The 23,516-nt window shown below is 44.2% G+C and overlaps 1 protein-coding gene across 1 annotated transcript in view; it reads right to left on the minus strand.

Annotated features, from left to right (window-relative positions):
• The window catches only part of REV3L (REV3 like, DNA directed polymerase zeta catalytic subunit), a 249,830-nt gene that overhangs the window by 83,389 nt on the left and 142,925 nt on the right, over positions 1–23,516 (minus strand). Inside the window, exons 6-10 of the mRNA XM_030556132.1 lie at positions 4,423–4,517; positions 3,508–3,612; positions 2,542–2,626; positions 2,311–2,456; positions 1,651–1,776 (exon numbers count right to left, since the gene is read on the minus strand). Coding sequence (XP_030411992.1) covers positions 1,651–1,776; positions 2,311–2,456; positions 2,542–2,626; positions 3,508–3,612; positions 4,423–4,517 — 557 coding nt within the window. The remainder of the gene's footprint in view (positions 1–1,650; positions 1,777–2,310; positions 2,457–2,541; positions 2,627–3,507; positions 3,613–4,422; positions 4,518–23,516) is intronic.

Raw genomic sequence — 23,516 nt, forward strand, 5'->3', positions numbered from 1 at the left:
CATAGCCTTAGTCTTTTTTTGCAGCTGCACCACTTTGTTGACTCATACTTAGGGCCCTACCAAATTCATGGTCATGAAAAACATGTCACAGTCTGTGACATCTGGCCTCCTCCCATTAACAATTTAGAGACTCTAATACAGGGGCACTTAACCGTTAAATATTCCTCATTTCATCATGCTCTAGTTCAATCAGAAGTTATGGGAATGATGCAGACATTACTGGGTAAAATTCTGTGGCCAATGTTATACATAGGGCCCTACAAAATTCACGGCCATGAAAAACGCGCCTGAAATCTGGTCTTTTGTGTGCTTTTACCCTATACTATACAGATGTAAAGAAGGAGACTAATAAAAAAGGGAGTTGCGGAGGGAAGGGGTCGCAAGGTTACTTTAGGTGGGGAGGGTGTAACGGATCACCACTCTTACTTCTGCGCTGCCTTCAGAGCTTGGTGACCGGAGAGCAGCGGCTGTTGGCCAGGTGCCCAGCTATGAAAGCAGAATCCCACCAGCAGCAGCACAGAAGTAAGAGTGGCAATACCATACCATGCCACCCTTACTTCTGCGCTGCTGCCTTCAGAGCTGGGCGGCCAGAGAGTGGTGGCTGCTGACTGAGGGCCTAGTTCTGCAGGCAGCAGCACAGAAGTAAAGGTGGCAATACCATAGCATTCCATCCTTACTTCTGCGCTGCTGCTGGTGGCAGTTCTGTCTTCAGAGCTGGGCTCCCAGACAGCAGCCACCACTCTCCAACTGCCCAGCTTTGAAGGCAGCACCACCAGCAGTGCAGAATTATGGGTAGCAGTATCACAACCCTGCTTACAATAACCTTGTGACCCACCCCTCCACACACCCTTCCAAACTCCTTTTTGGGTCAGGATCCCTACAAGTACAACATCTTGAAATTTCAGATTTAAGCAGCTGGAATCATGAAATTTAATATTTTTAAAATCCTATGTCCATGCAATTGACAAAAGTGGACCCTGACCTTGGTAGGGCCCTACTCATATTCAATTTGTGATCCACTATAACCCCCAGATCCTTTTCATCAGTGCTAACATCTAGCCCAGGCGAGCCGCGTGCCAGAGGTTGCCGACCCCTGATCTATCCAGTTATTCCCTATTATTTGTAGCTGTGCATTTGATTCTTTCTTAAGCTCAGTATTTTGCAGATGTCTGTATTGAATTTCATCTTGTTGATTTCAATTCCAATTCCTCTAATTTATCAAGATCCCTTTCCACCCATAGGAAGAGAGCTGAGAAGAGTGGGAGCAATATAGGCAAGGGAGAGAACAGGTCAGCCAGGCCCCCGTTCTCTCTGACCCAAATTTTGAAACTCCAGAATCTCCTCAAGCATCCCCACACCTCTTAGAGACATATGAAACAGGAACTCCTCACAGCACCTCTAGTTGGTTGACTTGGAAAATGACATTCTGGATTAGAGAGGCAGCAGCAGCAGAGCAATCTTTACAAACCAGCTGGATTGGTGAGAGATTATAGAAGTCGACAATGGAAGGCAACCTTGTAAACTGCAAACTCCTTGGGGTAAGGAGTCTGCCTTCCTCTGGGTTTGATACAGATCTAAATACACTGAGAGAATGCAACAGTTGCCCAGTAGCAAAGAATGTATTATTCTTCATGTCCTGGTTATACTCACTGAAAACTGCAGTCTGATTCAGTCTCTGAGACAGTGGATGAAAACACTGACTATTTTCCATGATGTTTAAAATAGCTTCTTCATTAATAAGCACGTCCTCCTCTTTATTAGTATCCCTGTTAGGTTCTTTAAAAAATTAGACAAAACTTGAAGGAGTAATACACATCGGTGTTTCAATATGATAGCAAAACAATTTCTAAAAATCAGTTTGTGGCTATTAAACATTTAAGTATTTACAAATTATTTTAAAAGACTTCTAAAAAGTTTCTGTGGTTCTATCAACTATGAACATTTTGATCCACAAAACGTCTTTGTGGTGGTGAAAATCCTGCAGATTTTGTGACTTGCTTCACATTCTTTAAACTGCTCAGGTAGCAAAAAGAAAAATTAGCTCCCTAGTCAGGTATGCTACTGACACAGAGAGGACTCAAGTGCATATAAAGAGATGGCACAGCTGGCTCCTAAGGACCCCTGGTGAAGAGTTTACTTTACTGGCGTTACAAGGAGCTAAAGTGAAGGCAATGGTACTGTTTAGTTCAGGCAGTCTATAACGAAGAGTCAAATCCTGCTCGATTTATTCATGCAAAAAGTTCCAATGGCCTAAATATGTGAATGTGTAAAGGCTTGGTCCCTAAAATTAATGTCACTGAAAATACTCACCTGTGTTCAGTTTATCTTTGTGTACTTCCACCATATTGGCTGGTGAACATGGAACTACTTTAGGAGAAAGTACCTCTGAATGTAGTGTTAACTCAGCAGAGAACTCCTCTGATCCATTACTGTAGTCCACTGAGCCTGACAATGTTCTATTTAATAAAAAAAAAATCTTTAAAATTACTATTCAGGTTAGTACAAAAGGTTATAAATCATGGGAAATGGCTAACCACTTACACAGAGAAGTCATTTTGCTTGAGGATTTCCTTAAGTCTCTTTTGAAAGATTTTTTCACTCTCTGTTGTTGGCACAAATCCACGATCTTTTAAGATTTTTTTATTAAAAAAAAAAAAGGTTTGTTATTTTGAGCTTTTATTCTGATCTATCAACACAAAGTGACTTGTGTATGACAGCTAGGATGATTGCTTAAATTAGCAACTCACTAATAATCTTTTGAAAAAATATATTTGCTTAAAACTAGTTCAAATTTGAGTATTACAATTATGTTCAGAAACCAAAGAAAGACAGTACAACCATAACCAATGCAGCTATTATTTCTGGAGGCATTCTGTGGCACTGCGCATGTGCAGAATCAATTAACTGTGCATATTTTTAATTTTTTGTGCAGAAAAAGGCTTCTGCCAGAAAGTAGCTACAGTTCTGCCTTTTGCCTCATCCGAGAACAGTCTCATTCACTGCACAACCTTGATTAATTCCAAGAGTACAGTTTTCCCCATGCAATTAATTTTTAACATGACCAAAACAATGTATTTTTCTCCTAACCTGGTTCTGAGAAATAACTACACTGTTTTAACTGAAACTTCACCAAAAAAAGAAAAATCAGTCTTAGGCAGACACCCATAGCCTGGAAAACATCAGTCCAAATGGTTTAAGTCTGAAAGTTATAAGCAACTGAATATAGGGTATTATAATGGAAAGTGTCAGGCAACCTTAACTTTATTATACAGAGCACAGGCAGCAACCTGTGCTGTGTATAATATATTCTGTTAATTAATATGATTTTGAACCAGATCTTCCATATTTTAAAATACAAACATTGGATAATGCTCTTTCAATAAAATAAAAACAATAAATCTCAAAAAAACTGAAACTTAATACATTAACTTCAGCTCTGTATCCTATTCACCTCTCTTATAAAAATGTTCTATAGACAAACTGCACATCACTGTACACTTCATTTACCTTGTGAATCAGATGGACTAATCTGAGACGATTCATTCTTCTCTCTCCGGCGCTGCTTTTCATCTTCCCATATAGCTTGCAAACCAGGGTTCCTGCCAATCTGGGCTGGAATATGCCAGAATACATCAAGGAAAGGTTGTCAGGGTGAAGAAACAGATTCTTTAAATAACTATGACGATGGCATATTGTTCCACTAATAGCCTTTGCCACATCAGTCTGCTGCTGTTCATTGCAAGTCATACCTTGCCTAGACATACTGGTATAATGCAAAGTTCTGGCATAATTCCTCTGTTTATTCCCTAGTACCCCTTGCTTTTGAAGTCTCTTACTACTTAGTTGTGTGGACAAAAGCATAGCTTTTTTTGGCACCCATGCCAATGTTAATTCAGCAGTCATTAAACAAGATGCAGAAGAACCAAAATAACTGGAATTTTACATCCTTTTCTTACAGGCCAAAAAAGCCTACTGAGCCCTATTACCGAGATTCTGTGTTGTTCCTGCGATGCTTGGCTAATCTTCTAATCACCTGCTTTGTCCTCTCTCCAATTTCCATTTTACAGTTCTTGTTTATCATAGCGTTTTGTACTTCTGCCCATCACTAGAGTACCTGAGCACCTTATTACACCTCTGCTTCAATATAACGTGACTTGATATAATACAAATTCGGATATAAGGCGGTAAAGCAGCGCTCTGGAGGATCAAAGTTCGATATAATGCAGTTTCACCTATAACACGGTAAGATTTTTTGACTTCAGAGTACAGCATTATATCGGCGCAGAGGTGTATTTATATTGCATGCAGTATATCAGATGCCTCAATCAGGATTTCAGCCATATTGTGCTAGGCATTATAATAATATGACAATATAAATCCCTGCCCTGAAGAGAATTACATACAGAATAATTAGCAATTCACCTTCAACATCCAATCGATTTAAAATATCAGCAGCTACTGCATCCACCTCCAATTCGCAGGTACTCTGTGGTTCAACACCATCTAATATTAAAGAGCTGTAATAAAATAAATATCACACAGTCAGATCAGTTAATCTGATGATAATTTTTCTTGTGAAATTTTTAAAATAACTCTCTCTCTTACTTGGAGCGGCAACCAAAATACTTGCAGGGAAAAAATTACTATGCTAATTCAGTCAAGGTAACTATCAGTTATTATTGCCACTCATTATCAGTTTTTAAAATCAAGAAACACATACCTATTTCTAATTTGGATACATTCAGGTCTCCAAACACCAAGGTCATTTTTCGAGGAGGAAGTGAAGATGCCATTTCTGAAATACTGTGGCAGTGATACTTTAAAATGGATTTCAAAGGTGAAAATAACTGGGTACATATTTGATTAGAATTTGCTTTTAATAGGAGAATATTCTTACTGCTAATTTCTTTCTGGGATGCTGATTGTACTTAGAACAGAGAGTAACTCCTTTTTACATGCAGATTAGGCAGAGGAGCAGCTAGTAAGCAGCTCTCATTGTGTCACCTTTCATCTAGAGTAACACTATTCCCTCCATTGCTCTCTCATCAGTTTGGACACAATCCATGTTGGTGGAATCCAGGAGCCAGAAAGGAATTAGCAGTAAGAGAACTCTCCTTTCTGGGTCAGAGTTCTATAGTGCAAAACAGGTAGGGACTGGTTCAGCATTTTCCATTAAGTGTAAAGAAAAACAATGCAAAAGATGCCCTATTTCCCAAACCCCATATAAATAAACTGCTTCTCTGGGATAATGTAACAAGAAACAATCAAGTAAAAAGAAACTACCAGGGCCCCAAACCAACTAAACAAACTAAGGACTACTGGCTAGGAAAAGGTCTACTGTGAGATCAGGAATGGATCCTGTTATTGTCTGATGGTTTGGACACTGCAAGAGAACATGTCCACTTTCCTGTTGTGCCTTTTATTGAACGGATCTATTTGGATAAGGCCCCACAAAGCCACTTGCAACTGGAATATGCCATTCTCCAAGACACATTGCCTGAGTGAATTCTCTGATGAATGAGCCAGTCTACTTGTATATTTTCTTTCTCAGGCGCAAAGAGAGCCTTGATTAATCTTACCTCACAATGGAGGTAAGACCTAACTCAATGTTTCCAATACTCTCTGAAAGCCTAAGATAGAAGTTACTACATAACTGACAGCTACCACAGCTCAAGAAGCTATGATATGTCATAGATACAAGCTGCTAGTTGTCCATACTTGACAGCTGCCCTGGAAATCATGATCTGGCATTTACAAATATAGAACCTGAAGGAAATGCTTGGCCCTGTTACAAAAGCAGTAAGAGCAGAAATGCTACTGACCTCTCAAAAAACCATCTAAGAGAACATTGCTTCTTAATGATCATATCCATGGCAATATGACCATAGAAGAAATGTGAATTTCTTAAACACCTCAAACATATTAGCTGTATAGTCAGCATACAAAATACTAAGGAGTAAAGACTTAGAGTTGACAAATAAATTGATATTTGCACCCATTTCCCAAGAGAAAATATTCTAGGAAGCAAAGGTCATCATTGCTTTACTGAAATGTTCTCTGAAAACTATTCACCTCAGATTCCATCTGTTGAACTCCACCTTAAAAAGAGCCAGCAGCCTAGAAGGTTCAAGGAAATGTGAACAAAAGCTGGTTCACATACAAACTCCCTTCTGATAAAGTCATACTCAGATAGCCTATGAAGATCTGCTCTGCTGAGGCGCAATTAAGACAACTTCTTTGCAGGAATTCTTGCTCCTCTCTCCCTGAAACGAAATTCTAGAAAAGGCCTGATTTATAAAGGTATAAAACACTGAGGTAGCATCTCTTCCTTATCCTGATTCTATGTTGTAGACAAGAAGGAAGGTGAGTCCACCAACAGGTCCTTCCAAATCCAGTGTGAGAGAGTTCAATTGGTCTGAGTCTCCCAAAATGCAAGCTCCCAGGTGAAGGGCATGGAAGCTATGTCTCAGTGCTCTGACATGTCCTCAGAAAAGTCACTTCAGAACGCAGACCTGAGCCACAGCAGAGGGGGTCTGCTAAAGTAGGCTGAAAGTGTGCTTTTAAACCAGTGCAACTTTTTGCCCTCTTCTCTTGTACCCTGAGCTCATGCTACCTCCCCACGCCAAAAACAACAAGGCCTGCAAGTAAAAAAAACAACAACAAGCTTTACTGCTCCAAAAGGCAGAGACTGCAATATGTTCTTTTGTTAGGAGACAGGAAAAAGATTGAGGAGAGAAAAGGGGATGTCTGTGAAGTTAGCTGAAGGTTATCAAAATGTGAACTTGTCATTGGCTGCTATTTGGTCTAATTTTCTTGAGAGAAGCTACACATCTGTTTGTGCCAGCAGAACTGGGACCCAGAAATAGCACTTCTACACACTTTATGAACTGCTTTGGAATACCTAATCCATGAATTTGTTATCAGTAGCACGATTACAAAGGCAACAGTAGTTATTAAGCACTAGCTCCTTAATAAAAGCATGGGAAACCAAATACCTTGCTTTGGGAGGGCTATTTATATAGCAAACAGACGAGAAGCTATAGCCACGTTACCACTGTCACCTATATTCCTCTTCCAGTTTTAGAGAAATAATCTTGGTTAAAATATCACTTATTTCCTTATTTTGGGGAAATATCCTGGGATCTAAAATAGAACTCCATTCAACTCTTCTCTAACTGATGTAAAGATGCATGTTAAACAGCTCATCTGAAAAAGGGAATATCCTCTTAATAATATATTGTAGTCTCTACTCTTGGTATGTACCAGACAACAGTTCTAGACATTTAAAGCCAAATACACCAGTGGACGGGAACCTAGAAAGTGACCCTTAATACAGACTGTTTACCATTATGCACATGACAACATTATCTCCTATCACTTGGAAGAAATGCATAACTTCCAGTTTTTTTATTTTAAAAAGAACATACAATAGATAACTCTACAAATAGATTTTAAAGAGAGACAACAAAAGAACAGTCTCTGCTTTGGTAGCAATATAAAAAGAGAACATCCCAAGCATGAATAGATTTCCAAATAACTACAAATTCCCTTCCATACAACTTTTAGTAGAATGGACAGTTACTTAAAGAAATATTTGAGATTTCAGCAATATGAGAAGTTTATCTAAAATTTACAAGTGTTCTATATTTTCCCTTTAAATAGACAGAGTCAAACACAAGTTGCAGGTCTGTAACTTCTTGTTTCAAATGATGAATTTCTGATGGTTCTAAAAAGGATGACCTCCACACTTCAGAACCACATCAGACCTCAGCATAATTGCCGATTTCATCATTTAAACAAAGCTATAATGTTGAAGATAAAAGTAATAATGATAACATTTCCCCTTCATTAATTTTGCTATCCTTTAAAATGAAGCATAAATGAATTTACAACACTGTATCTAAAAGTTTGTCATACTGATATGAGTACCAGTTAGTAGCATTCTCTTTTCTTATGGGGCTATTATGGATGCCAATTAACTAGTTACACCATAGTATTTGAGATTAATGTTTTCCCCACTGCATTTTTAAATTCAGTTATGAATTGTAGTAAGTACATCAGGACTATTAGTCTTTTCAGAACTTCGTAAATCAAATGGAACAGTCAAGTGGCTTGGTATTAATACATTTGGTACAAGTTTAATAAAATGAAGAAGACAGAGGGGAGACTGCATACTTCATTTGTTACATACCCAGACCTAGCATCAGTGATTGAAAACCAATTTATTCTTTCATTAACAATGGCTTAAACATTAAAGAAAAAAAGAGTGTATCACAGAATATCAGGGTTGGATGCAACCTCAGGAGGTCATCTAGTCCAACTCCCTGCTCAAAGTAGGACCAATCCCCAACTAAATCATCCCAGCCAGGCCTTTGTCAAGCCTGATCTTAAAAACCTCTAAGGAAGGAAATTCCACAACCTCCCTAGGTAACCCCATTCCAGTGCTTCACCACTCTCCTAGTGAAAAAGTTTTTCCTAATATCCAACTTAAACCTCCCACACTGAAACTTGAGACCATTGCTCCTTGTTCTGTCATCTGGTACCACTGAGAACAGTCTAGATCCATCCTCTCTGGAACCCCCTTTGAGGTAGTTGAAAGCTGCTATCAAATCCCCTCTCTTTCTCCTCTTCTGCAGACTAAAAAATCCCAGTTCCTTCAACCTCTCCTCATAAGTCACATGCTCCAGCCCCGTAATCATTTTTGTTGCCCTTCTCTGGACTCTTTCCAATTTTTTCACATCCTTCTTGTAGTGTGCGGCCCAAAACTGGACACAGTACTCCAGATGAGGCTTCACCAATACAGAATAGAGGAGAATGATCATGTCCCTCCATTTGCTGGCAATGCCTATACTTATACAGCCCAAAATGCCATTAGCTTCTTGGCAACAAGGGCACACTGTCTACTCATATCCAGCTTCTCGTCCATTGTAACCCCTAGGTCCTTTTCTGCAGAACTGCTGCCTAGCCATTCAGTCCCTAGTCTGTAGCAGTGCATGGGATTCTTCCGTCCTAAGTGCAGGACTCTGCACTTGTCCTTGTTGAACCTAAGCAGATTTATTTTGGCCCAATCCTCTAATTTGTCTAGGTCCCTCTGTATCCTATTCCTACTCTCCAGTGTATCTATCACTCCTCCCAGTTTAGTGTCATCTGCAGTAGTATTCCAATCAAATGATTAAAGTTCTTCTGATGGTTAAATTATTTTAAAAAGTAGGAAGGAGATACTTGGTTATCATACTGTCAGCATCAAAAGGGGGTCTGTTTTTATTAGGTTAATTGCTGCTAACAGAAGGGTCAAAAATAATTGTTAAATTATCTCTCCCCGACCCATTCTGGGATGTTGCAACTCTGAGTTTCAAATTATCCCCCAATTCCACATTTTAAATATGCAATCTCATACACACACAAACACACACACACCCCATTGTGCACATAAACCTTTCAAAGCTATGTATAGTAGTCATCAATATTTTGATTAAGGCAAAATAACCATACTGCTCTTATCAGGTTTGCTCTATAATTAGCTATAGAAATATCCCTCATCAAAGGCTCTTAAGCAAAGTAAGCAGTCATGGATGAGAGGGAAGGTCCTCTCATGGATCAATAACTGGTTAAAAGATAGGAAACAAAAGGGTAGGAACAATTGTTCAGTTTTCTCAGTGGAGAGAGGTAAATAGTGTGGTCACCCAATGATCTGTACTTGGACCAATGCTGTTCAACATATTCATAAGTGATCTGGACAAAAGGATAAACAGTGAAGTGGCAAAGTTGGCAGACAATACAATATTACTTAAGATAGTTAAGTCCAAAGCTAACTGAGAAGAGTTACAAAGGGATCTCACAAAACTGGGTTACTGGGCAACAAAATGGCAGATGAAATTAAATGCTGATAAATGAACACTGGAAAACATAATCCCAACTATACATACAAAATGGTGGGGTCTAAATTCGCTGTTACCACTCAAGGAAGAGATCGTGGGGTCACTGTGAATAGTTTTCTGAAAAGATCCACTTAAGTACAGTGGTAGTCAAAAAGCTAAGAGAATTGTAGGAACCATTAGGAAAATGACAGATAAGAAGAAAGAAAATATAATGCCAATATATAAATCCATGGTACACCCTCACCTTGAATATTCGTACAATTTTGATTGCCTCACCTCAAAAAAGATATATTAGAACTGGAAAAAGTACAAAAGACAACAAAAATTATTGGGGATACGGAACAGTTTCCATATGGAAGAGAGATTAAAAAGACTGGGACTGATCATCTTAGAAAAGAGAAGACTAAGGAGGGATATGATGGACGTCTATAAAATCATTAATTGTGTGCAAAAAGTGAATAGGGTAGTGTTATTTGCCCCTTCACATAACACACAAACCAGTGGTCACCCAATGAAATTAACAAGCAGCAGGTTTAAAACAAACAAAGGAAGTACATTTTCATTCACAGTCAACCTGTTGCCAAAGGATGTTGTGAAGGCCAAAAATATAATTGGGTTAAAAACAGAATTAGATAAGTTCATGGAGGACAAGTCTATCCATGGCTATTGGCCAGACTGGAAATGAATGCAATCCTATGTTCTGGGTGTCCCTGAGCCTCTGACTGCCAGAAGGTGGGAGTGGACAAGAGGGGATGGATCACTCGATAATTGCCCTGTTCCATTCATTCCCTCTGAAGCATCTGGCACTGGCCATCACTGTTGGAAGACAGGATACTGGATAAGACGGTTACTCACCTTTGTTACTGTTGTTCTTCGAGATGTGTTGCTCACATCCATTCCAGTTAGGTGTGTTCGCCGCGCGTGCATGTTCGTCGGAAACTTTTTACCCTAGCAACTCCAGTGGGCCGGCAGGTCGCCCCCTAGAGTGGCGCCGCCATGGCACCTGATATATACCCCTGCCGGCCCACCCGCTCCTCAGTTCCTTCTTGCCAGCTACTCCGACAGTGGGGAAGGAGGGCGGGTGTGGAATGGATGTGAGCAACACATCTCGAAGAACAACAGTTACAAAGGTGAGTAACCGTCTTTTCTTCTTCGAGTGATTGCTCACATCCATTCCAGTTAGGTGAATCCCAAGCCATACCTAGGCGGTGGGGTCGGAGTGAGAAGTAGCAGCATGGAGCACTGCAGATCCGAAGGCCGCGTCCTCTCTGGACTGCTGGACCAGGGCGTAGTGGAAAGCAAAGGTGTGGACCGATGACCAGGTCGCTGCCCGACAGATTTCCTGGATGGGCACACGGGCGAGGAAAGCCAGCGACGATGCCTGCGCCCTGGTAGAGTGCGCAGTCACACGGCCCGTAGGAACATGAGCCAAGTCATAGCAGGTCCTGATACAGGACGTTACCCACGAGGATAACCTCTGCGAGGAAATGGGAAGCCCCTTAATGTGGTCCGCTACTGCCACGAAAAGCTGAGGGGATTTGCGGAACGGTTTGGTCCTCTCCACATAAAACGCGAGAGCCCGACGGACATCAAGCGAGTGGAGTTGTTGCTCCCTGCGTGAAGAATGAGGTTTCGGGAAAAAAACTGGGAAGAAGATCTCCTGGTTGACGTGAAAGGCTGAGACCACCTTGGGGAGAAAGGCAGGATGCGGTCTCAGCTGCACCTTATCTTTATGGAAGACTGTATACGGGGGATCTATCGTGAGAGCCCGGAGTTCCGACACCCGTCTAGCTGAGGTAATAGCTACTAAAAAGGCAGTCTTCCAAGAAAGATAGAGCAGGGAGCAAGTAGCTAACGGCTCAAAGGGGGGCCCCATAAGCCGAGACAACACCAGGTTAAGATCCCAGGTAGGGGCAGGGGATCGGACGTTAGGGTATAGACGTTCCAGCCCCTTAAGGAATCTAGTCACCGTCGGGTGAGAGAAAACGGAGCGGCCATCCCCACCCGGGTGAAAGGTGGAGATAGCCGCCAAGTGGACCCGCAGGGACGATATTGCCAGGCCCTGTTGCTTAAGGGACCAAATATAGTCCAAAATATTGGCCACCGAAACTTCCATCGGGAGGAGACCCTTCTCCATGCACCAACAGGAGAAACGCTTCCACTTGGCCGAGTACGTCGCTCTAGTGGAAAGCTTCCTGCTGCCCAAGAGTACCTCATGTACGGAGGTGGAGCAGCGCAACTCGGAACTGGTCAGCCACGCAGGAGCCACGCTGCTAGGTGCAGCGACTGGAGGTCCGGGTGACAGAGAGTTCCGTGGTCCTGGGTGATCAGGTCCGGGTGAAGGGGCAGGGGAACTGGGTCGGCTATGGCCAGGTCCAGCAACATGGGGTACCAATGTTGCCTGGGCCACGCCGGGGCTACCATGATCACGCGGGCCCTGTCCCTGCGCACCTTCAGAAGGACCTTGTGGACCAGCGGGAACGGGGGGAACGCGTAGAACAAGTGGGTCGTCCACGGAATAAGGAAGGCGTCCGCTATAGACCCGGGTTCCCGGCCCTGAATGGAGCAGAACGCCTGGCATTTCCTGTTCCCCTTGGACGCGAAGAGGTCCACGCGGGGACAACCCCACCTCTGGAAAATCGAGAGGGCGACGTCCGGGCGGAGGGACCACTCGTGCGCGAGGAAGGATCTGCTCAGGCGGTCCGCCAGCGTGTTCCGTACTCCGGGGAGGAAGGAAGCCGTGAGGTGAATGGAGTGGGCTATACAAAAGTCCCAGAGTTGCATCGCCTCGTGACATAGGGGAGAGGATCTGGTGCCACCCTGCTTGTTGATATAGTACATGGTCGTCGTGTTGTCGGTAAATACCGCGACACAACGACCCCGAAGCTGATGACAGAACGTTTGACAAGCAAGGCGGACCGCTCTGAACTCCCGCATGTTGATATGTAGCTCCACCTCCTGTGGGGACCACAGGCCCTGTGTCCTCAGGGTTCCCAGGTGGGCTCCCAAGCCGAGATCTGAGGCATCCGTCGTTAGGGACACCGAGGGCTGGGGTGGGTGGAATGGGAGCCCCACACACACGACGGACTGGTCTAGCCACCAACTGAGAGAATCCAACACCCCCTGGGGGATTGTGATCAGCATGTCTAGTGACTGCCTTGCCGGACGGTAATGTGCAATGAGCCAAGACTGGATGGGCCTCATGCGGAGCCGTGCATACCCGGTCACAAACGTGCAGGCTGCCATATGGCCTAACAGGGTTAGGCATGTCCGTATCGATGTCAGGGGGGCTGCCAGCAAGCGATGAACGATCGCCGACAACGACTGGAACCTGGGCAACGGCAGAAGGGCCCTGGCCACGGTGGAGTCCAGGACGGCCCCAATGAACTCCACCCTCTGCGAGGGGAGCAGGGTGGACTTGTCCACGTTGATCATGAGGCCCAAGGTAGCAAACAGGCCGGTGATCCTGCGGACGTGGCTGCGGACCTGCAGCTCCGATGTGCCCCGAATTAACCAATCGTCGAGGTAAGGAAACACGTGAATGCGACTGTGCCAAAGATGTGCCACAATGACAGCCATGCATTTTGTGAATACCCTCGGAGCCGTAGAAAGGCCAAATGGGAGGACCGCAAATTGGTAGTGATGGCGGTCGACCACAAACCGAAGGAAACGCCTGTGGTGTGGCCATATGGCAATATGAAAATAAGCGTCCTGCATGTCGAGGGCGGCATACCAGTCTCCAGGATCCAGGGATGGGATAATGGTCCCCAGGGATACCATGCGGAACTTCAACTTTACTAGATATTTGTTGAGCTCTCGCAGGTCGAGGATAGGCCTGAGGCCTCCCCTGGCCTTGGGGATCAGAAAGTAGTGGGAATAAAACCCCTTGCCTCTCTCGTTCTCCGGAACCGCCTCTATAGCTCCTTTGTCGAGGAGCGTCTGTACCTCCTGGCGGAGGAATTGCTCGTGAGAGGGGTCCCTGAAGAGGGACGAGGGTGGGGGGCGGGAGGGAGGAAAAGATACAAACTGCAGACGGTATCCCGTCTGCACCGTGCGTAAGACCCAGCGGTCGGATGTTATCCGGGACCACGCCTGGAGGAAAAACAAAAGGCGGTTGGAAAACGGGGGGGAAGGATCCATGGGGGATACTGGTACTACGCCCTCGGGCGCACCTTCAAAACGAAGGTTTGGGTCCAGGTGGGGCTTTAGAGGAGCTTTGGTTTTGCCCCCCTTGATTGCCCGACGGCCTGCACCTGCCATTTCTGCCGTGGTGCCTAGTAAGGTCCTGCCGCTGGCGGAACTGGGGGTACAGCCGACGCTGCTGCTGTTGCTGGAAGGGTCTGCGTTGCGTCCCAGGCGTGTGCATCCCAAGGGAGCGCATAATGACCCGATTGTCCTTAAGACTTTTCAGTCTGGGGTCTGTCTTCTCTGAGAACAGGCCCTGGCCTTCGAACGGGAGGTCCTGGATGGTGTATTGGAGCTCCGGTGGAAGGCCAGAAACCTGAAGCCAGGAGATGCGGCGCATCGTCACCCTCGAGGCGAGGGTACGGGCAGCCGAGTCCGCAGCGTCCAAGGAGGCCTGCAACGAGGTTCGTGCAACCTTCTTGCCCTCATCAAGAATCGCCGCAAATTCTTGACGCGCCTCCTGTGGCAGCAGCTCCTTGAACTTATCCGCTGCCACCCAAGAGTTAAAGGCGTAGCGGCTAAGAAGGGCTTGCTGATTGGAAACCCTGAGCTGAAGGGCCCCCGCCGAATAAACCTTGCGGCCGAGGAGGTCCATACGCCTGGCCTCCTTGGATTTGGGGGCTGGGGCTTCCTGCCCATGACGCTCCCTCTCGTTCACTGACTGTACCACCAAGGAGCATAGCGTCGGGTGAATATGGAGGTACTCATAGTCCTTGGAGGGGGCCATGTACTTCCTTTCGACGCCCCGTGCAGTAGGGGGGATGGAGGCCGGCGATTGCCAGATTGTATTGGCGTTGGCCTGGATCGTCCGAATAAAGGGCAGGGCGACCCTGGTGGGAGCATCGGAGGAGAGGATGCTGACGACGGGGTCCTCGATCTCAGAGACCTCCTCAGCTTGCAGGCTCAAATTCTGTGCTACGCGCCTGAGGAGGTCCTGATGTGCCCTGAGATCTAGCGGAGGAGGACTATTAGAGGAAGTGCCAGCCACCGCCTCATCGGGAGAAGACGATGAGGAGACCGCCGGCAAGAGAGTGTCCAGCAGGGGGTCCACCTCAGCCCTCGCCTCTGGCTCAGGAGGGAGATCAGGGTCTTGTTGCTTTGACTCGTCCTCCCCGTCCGGGGAGGGAGGGGGGCGAGACAACGACGCCTCCGGCGCCCTGTGCTCTGCCGTTGCAGGCCTAGGAGGAAGCTGTTGGGGGCCCTGGGCTTGGTGATACGCCCAGGGTGTCCAGAACCCCCACTGCTGCGGACCCTGGTTCTGTTGCGGAGGGTCTTGAAAAAGGGCTGCTTGTCTGTCAGTGCCCAGCGCATATACACTGTCCACCTGCGATGACACCGACGGTTGTCTGGAAGGCCATGGAGGGGCCGACCACGGCTGGTAAGAGTCTCCGCCTCCTGGCGCCGAAGATGTTCTCGGTGCCGGGGACCGGTACCGGGAGTCATACCGGTGCCGGGATCGGGACCGGGGTCTGTCTTGGACTCGGTGCCGGGATCGGGACTGGTACCAGCCGCTGACTCGCTGCTGGGATCGGGACCGGGACCTGCCACCGACGCGGTGTCGGGAGGTCGACCGGGACCTGCCACCAGCTCGGTGCCGGGAGGTCGACCGGGGCGCTGATCGACGGCGGGACTGGCTCCTAGAGTCCCTGTGCCGGTATCGGTGGCTGGAACCAGACCGTGACCGTCTGGAGGCCGATCGGTGCCGAGAGTACGAGCGGTACCGCTGAGGGGAGCGGTGCCGGGACTGCGAGCGGCGGCGGGATCTTGAGCGACCATGGTGTCGGGACCTCGACAGCAAGCGTGACAGATCTTATGGGGGAGCTCAGCGGGACCGGACTCGACGGACCCTCCGGGCCCGGAGTCGACGGTGCCGGTAGCGCCGCGGCAGATGTCGGTGCCGGGCGCTCCACTCAAGTCTGCCTGGATGGAGTTGCAGACTTTGAGGGTCTTGCTTCTGCACCCGGTGCCGGGGAAGGTCGGTGCCGGGGAGTCTTTCCGGTGCCGGCGCGATCCGGTGCCGGTGTCGAGGTGACGGCCTGTGAAGCTGCCGGGTCGAGTGCCGCTTCCATGAGGAGAGTCCTAAGTCTTTGGTCTCTCTCCTTCTTTGTTCTAGGCTTAAAAGCCTTACAAATGCGGCACTTGTCCGATCTGTGCGATTCCCCCAGGCACTTTTGACACGCGTCGTGAGGGTCGCTGGTCGGCATCGACTTCTTACAGGCCGCACATTGCTTGAAGCCCGGCGAACCAGGCATGAGCCCGGTGCCGGGCGCCGGGAAGGGCTACGGCCCAAACCGGCTAACAAATATCTACAAATATTATTTACACTATTAACTACACTTAACTACTAATTACAACTATCAACCGTAGAACAAGGAGAGCTAGGGACGTGGAGGACAGCTATGCCGCGCTCCACAGTTCCAACGACCGACACGGCGGTAAGAAGGAACTGAGGAGCGGGTGGGCCGGCAGGGGTATATATCAGGTGCCATGGCGGCACCACTCTAGGGGGCGACCTGCCGGCCCACCGGAGTTGCTAGGGTAAAAAGTTTCCGACGAACGTGCACGCACGGCGCGCACACCTAACTGGAATGGATGTGAGCAATCACTCGAAGAAGAATAGATGGATCACAGGTCTCACCCCGTATGACCATTTTTATGTTTATGTTAATGTAAGATACTTACTCAGTTAAGGGGCTGGGCATACTTTCTGAAAGATTCTCAAACTCTGTTACTCACACAGTCTCTAGACTGTAAATCAAACTGAGTAGTTTATCACATTACGACTAATCCAGTAAATTGACTATGAAATCTTATGTCAGATATAATTAAATTTTTATGTGGTTAGAAGTGTTTCTTGGTATCTGAGCGTAGCTCTCTAAGAAAATAATACAATTTCTGTTAAAGAGAAAGAAGAGGAATTTCAAATTTAAGACTGATGTTCTGTCCTTAACCCAGGTTCATGGCAGGAAAGGCCCTTCAGAGATCATAACAATGCAGAAAAGGCAGAATCAATAAATATTACTGTTCTGTATTTGGAAAGAAGCTGGATGATATAGTAACAACTTACAGTGATAAATATTACCTATTCCAACAGTAACTGGGAAACAGTTAAACAGAAAATGCTAAGGTTTAAACATTTTTAAAATATGCAGAAACCAATAATTTGCACCAAGAGTTTTAAAAATTGACTGAGTAACACTCTCGTCCATTGATGTTGATATTTAACAAATTTTAGAATACTGAGCTAGCTTCAGAGGACTGGAAAAAATGAATTTTTGCCAATTTTGAATAAGAATAAACAGGATAACTTGTGTAACCAGGATGGATACTTTATATCAGAGTGAATAAATCATTCATTTTAATCATGACTTAAATCAGGAAGCAGGAAACCTTGATTTACATCTTTGCTTTAAATCTTGTTTCGCATTTGTAGTTTTTAGTTATTTTTCAAGAGGCAAGCATTACGGGGGTCATTCAAGGCAGCAACTAAACACTACCTGGTTGAATGCATCACAAAGACACACTACTGTGACACATTGTCAAAATACTTCTTCAAAGCCTCCCTGATTCAAATAGCCCCCCCCAATTGCCCTGATATCTGACTGCTTAAAATCAGCAGCCAACCGATTCATCTCATCACCCTACCCCTAGGAAAACATTTCCCCCTTTGCTTTGCAAATGTTATGCGATGCACAATAGGCTGTTATGACCATCGGAATATTTTCCTCGGTGAGGTCTAACCTGCCAAAAAGGCAGGGCCAGTGATTTTTTAATCTGCCAAAGGCACATTCAACAGTCATTCGGTGCCTGTTATTGAAGCGCTCTTTGCTTCTGTCTTGGTTCCGCCTTACTTCCACGAGCCATGGGAGCAAGGGGATGGTGGCGTTTCCCAAGATCATTATGGGCATATGCCCATCCCCCAAAGCAATCTTCTGGAAAGAAATCTCAGTGTGCAGCTTTCTACATAGTCCAGTGTTCCTAAAGATGCATGTATCTTGAATTTTCCCTGAACAACCTGCATTGATGTCAGTGAAATGGCCCTGGTGATCCACCAGTGCCTGCAAGACCGTGGAGAAGTAGCCCTTTCAGTTGATGTATCCCTCACAAGATGGTCTGGCACCAAAATTGGGATATGCATTCCATCTGTTGCCCTGCTACGGAATCCCATTGCTGCAACACTATCAATTATTTCATGCACATTACCCAGAGTTACAGTCCTTCATAGCAGAAGGAACAGCCCAGCACACTTTCCAGCCGAAACTGATTTGGGACTGACTGGTAGCAGTCTGGATTTGCTAGCTTCCACACAGCAATCACCACTCGCTTTTCCACTGTGAGGGCAGCTCTCATTCTGGTGGTCCTTGTGATGCAGGGCAGGGACAAGTTCTGCACACAGTTCCAGAAAAGTGGCTTTGCGCATCCAAAAGTTCTGCAGCCACTGCTTGTCATTCCATACATGCACCATGATGTGTGCTCACTACTCAGAGCTTGTTTCCCAAGCCCAATACCAACAGTCCACCATGTGCAGCTGGTATGTGAATTCCAGCAGCAATCTTGAATTGTTTCTTTCCATTGCACACAGCAGGGCAGGCACCACAGAGTCTCTTTCTATTTCCCAGCTCATGGAATACTGCAGGACTAGCTATATTGCATTCTTATGCTCATCACCAGACTGGTCAGCAGTTCAGGATCCATGCTTTCAGGCAGAGATCACGGGTGTACAATTTAGAAGGCCATTTAAAAACAGCATGAAACTAAGTCAGAAGCTCGTGGAACGACAGGATGGAAAGAACTGCATCACTGGAAAATGAGCATGTCTGTGTGATGCATTGTGATTCAATCTGAGATCTCCCAGTGGCAGAGAGTGGCCAGTTGCATCATGGGTAGCTATCCCACTGTGCAACGCTCTCTTTGTCGATGCAAGAACACTGACTGGGGATGGGCTCCGCTAACAAAAGGAGTGTTGTGTGGACATGCACAACAGATGTAATTAAAGCAGCATATGATAGTCAACGTAACCATTTGACTTAGTACTGTACAACACTCTGATTAAAAAATTAGAACTATTCAAAAATTGATGCCGCACATATTAAATTGATTTAAACTGGCTAACTGATAGTTATTGGAACAATTTATATAGATATGTTTTGGATCTTTCATCACGTGTAGTCTTCAAATCAAGATTGGATGTCCTTCTAAAATGATATGCTTTAACTCAACCAGACGTTCTGGGCTTGATGTAGGTATCACTTGATAAAATTCTATGGCCTGTATTATGCAGGCCAGAATAGATTATTATAATAGTGCCTTCGGGCCTTAAACTCTATGAATCTGAGCGATGGACAGAGTGCTTTATCTTATTATGGATTTTTGTGGCTGTTTTCACCAGAAGAAATTTTTTTTTTTTAAATGGGAAAATTTTACTATTTACTCTCCTGCCAATCTGGGTGCTCAGAATAACTAAGTAATCTCAGCCCAACTAAACTAGAGTCTTGGGAAGAAGTAACAAAGACAATAGATGATAAACCAAGTTGAGGTTAACAAGAAGAGTAGATTCAATTTCAAAATATTTAAAATCTTAAAATGATGGGTGTGATGCTGCATCTTACACCACATGAGAGCCAAAATTCACAGGGTTAACACTAAGTTTAAATTATAGACAGCAGATAAGCAACAGTTAGGAGATCTTCAGAATTCCCTGATAAATCAAGGTCTCCTGCTATGGCTCAATTTTATTTAAGCACAGATTTCTAGTCTAAAGCAGTGGATATGTATCACAGACCTTGCCATTGCCATCTTCTTTATACTTTAATGTATGCATATAGATATAGGGCAGTATACTACATTGGGATTTTAATGGGACACTATAAGCTTTTTTAAGCTCCAAAGTATATCATCCTCCAAAATAAATCCCATTCGACATACCTGGATCGTTCTGTGATTAATCAGACTGCCACAGGATTATCACAATTTCTATTAAAACCAAAACTGTAGAACAAGTTTTCCAGACAGTTACACTTCCAGAAAAAGTAGATGTGCACGGTCAATTCCTAACTATTATCACTTACACAAGGTGCCACCAGCAAGCACTGAAAATGCTCTCTGATCACTGGTCCAGGACCATTGCTTAGAAAACTTTATTAGACATTAAAGTATTTATAATGGATTGGCAAATTGTTTTTAGTTCTGGCAGGTTTTGAAATATAAGACCTTGACATTTTTCAGCATCTCCTATTTCAATTTTTTTCCTCAAAATTTACAGTATTATTTGTTGTTAGTTAAGTAAAACTTCAATGGTTCAACAAGACTTAAAGAGTGGATTTGTGTCTTTGCGCAAGGTGAACTACTGCAAAGTCTAAAAGTTTCTCAAGTCCACTGCTGCTGTTATTATGCACAATTCCTCTTTCCAAGTCCAAGAAACGCTACAAAAACATACCTGAGTTAAGTGGAGAAAATACCAAACTATCTTTATCACATTACATAAATAGGTCTTTGTACTTCCTGATGAAGAATCTTCTAATGAGGAACTGTTTATTGCATCAACAGCAGCACGGGACTCTAGCTGCCTTTCAAATGACTTCGTCCTTTTACAGCAGTTCCCACTTCTAGAAAATACTAACTTTTTGAATTTTGTTGAAATACTGAAAAGTTTCAATAGCTGACATTCAATACATATTTTTTCAGTATCTTTAGTGATATAAATACTTTAGAATAAAATTATTCCGATAGAGTGTGAAAGACACTTTTAAAAATTATTTTTTCATAAAGCCATTTGAAATCTAGGTGTCTACATTTTTTAATATAGCATATAGCTTTAGTTTAAGCTGTAATAATTCTCAAGATATACACTGTCAGGTGAGAATTGAAAGTGGAGGTAAGGTATGATAGAAATCAGAGCAGTGTGATCTTCTGTTTAATATTTCACAGATTCAGAACTAAAGCTAAATACTCTTGTTTTTCCAGTGATGTATTACACTACTTCTCAACCATGGGTTGCCAACTCCTGGAAGAGGGAGAGCGGGTAAAGAGTCAGCAAGGGCAACAAGGAGTCCTGTGAGGCTTTGAACAAATTTTTACAGCTCTAAAGTAGAAGAAATAAAAGTTTTGAGAATAACTTCTGGACAACCAAAACTTCAAAGTTTGTGAGGTCAAATTTAGTAGCGGTAGGAGTAATTGTATTATACAGACTTACTGAATCATTTTTTACTCTTGCTATTATAGAAAACGTCAGGGAATTGTGAAAATGTTTGACTTTGTATAAGGGGCCACCAATCTGTAAAGGAGGAGAAAGACGGGTATATAGTATTCATTAATATCTGTAGTGGTTAGTGAAATATCAGAAGTTAACATGGTTACTAGTTCCTTCCACCAGCAGTGATATTTTGAAATTGGTGCAGGACTTAAAAATAGCAAGCCATTGACCTCAGACCATTGTCATGTTTAGTTCTTGGCCAGATGAAAACCCTCAGATTCAATCATCTACACTAAAAAATCCGTATGGCTGGCTTTACTAACTAAGCAGAAAGCACAAATCTTTTTTCTAGGTGAAGCTATGCCCCCTGACAAGGTAGATCTGCAAATAAGGGAATAGCAAGATCTGTAAGACCTGTATTGGGTTCACATATCATGACTCCGTTGCCAGTTTGGAGGCATTATTACAGCAAAGCTCTGTCTTCTTATTTTTCTTTAAAAATTTCTGCTTTAAAAAGGAAGAAAGAAAGCTTGTGCACCTAAAATCTGTTCCACCAGAATGAGGAATACTCTTGAAAAACTGCATCTGGAGCAGAAGATTCACTATTTTTGGCACTTGTGGCCAGCTTCTAAAATCTGAAGACTCTCGTGTTTTACATGTCACATTCCTTGGATAGACTGACTGATGACTGAGATCAGTAACCACTGTATTTTGTTTTCCTGTGACACAGAAAATTTGCAGGGCTTTGAGATGCCCTTCCAGTCAATTCAGCTTATTTCTTCCAGAAGTCCTGGTTTCCCTATCACCAACTGCTGATAAGGACTTCCAGTTTCCAGGGTTACTGAATCTCTGATCCCTTTGTAGCCTTCTTGAAGGTACTCCACTTAGGTACCTTTTCAGACCTCTAACAGTCAACTTTCTCCAGGGAGGATCCCACAATCCTCTCTCTTCAGACTAGGGACTTAGGCTGCAGATTCCTGCAATTCACTGCGATTATCTCAGCAGGTCTGACTTTAGTACAGGACTTTTATTTCTGAACCTGCATTTCTGTTCTCGCAGAGGAAATGACAGAGAGTTAGCCAGTGACCAGCCAACTTTTATAAAGCAAATTATTATTATTGCAGACTAAAAGCGTTACAGAGATCACACATCTTAAAAAAAACAATAAACAGCTTATGCAAGTGTAGCTTACCGGGCCGTCATCAGTCTTCCATATGGAGACGGCTAGGATTTAAAGTACTTTACATACTCCACATGGTCTGCCTCTCTTGGTCACAAGTCTAATGTCAGTTCTTGGATTGAGGATGAGTGACCCGCTTCCTGAGAAGAGCAGTCTCTTTATACAGTTTACAGTGCTTTGTATGCAGGCCTATTGAACCAAGTCAAACCAGTATATGCTATTTCCCAGGACAGAGGGTGTAAGGGGAGGGCAGGAGTGACACTTCTGCAGAATTGTTACCTGCATTAGGGATGTACATTAATTATCAGCCCAGTGTTTTTAGTTCCTGCAGGAAAACTTTTAGCTCCCCTATTTAGTCAGGAATACAATCACTAAATAAAGATATGTATAACATTTATAAAGTTGATGCAATAGTCTTTAAACATTCCATGTGTCCATCGCATCTTTCACAAGGACAATGGCCAATGATTTGTCCTGTGATCTGATTAAAATGCATAAGGATGGATGCATAAGGAATAAGCTGAATTGGCAGAGAATTTTTGTAAAAGCTCTCAATTCTTGAATGTGTGCATTTAATAGATCTGAATAGTTGACAATGCTAGACCCCTAGTATCACACTTGCACTGTAGCAAGTGGTTCTCCAAAGTCAAGGAGTGATGGATCCCTGGCACTGAACTTGGTCAGCCAGGACTAATCCAGTGACTGTGGTGCTACTTAAACCAGGCAACTAGATGCTATAGTGAGTGGATCTCCAAAGTTGATGCTGGATTTACAGATTGCCAGTCTTAGTCAACCAAACATAAAGAGGCTCATACATCAACAGGAATGTGAGGTGGCTCTTCCACTTTTGTGGGTTCAGATGATCTCTGAGGCGCTGCAGGCACCCGCCTTTCTTCTCTTCGGAAAAGCGGACTAATGATAGATAAAAATAACTCTCAAAGGGCAGAAATAAAAAAAAATGATAAACGAAATATTGAGAACATCACATATGATTCAAGCTCACTGCACCATAAAGGACTAGAAGGAACTGAAGAATGGTTGACATCACTCCCTTTATACCCTCAAAATCCTTCATCCTGTG

Source organism: Gopherus evgoodei, chromosome 3 (assembly GCF_007399415.2).
Source record: "Gopherus evgoodei ecotype Sinaloan lineage chromosome 3, rGopEvg1_v1.p, whole genome shotgun sequence".
NCBI lineage: Eukaryota > Metazoa > Chordata > Testudines > Testudinidae > Gopherus > Gopherus evgoodei.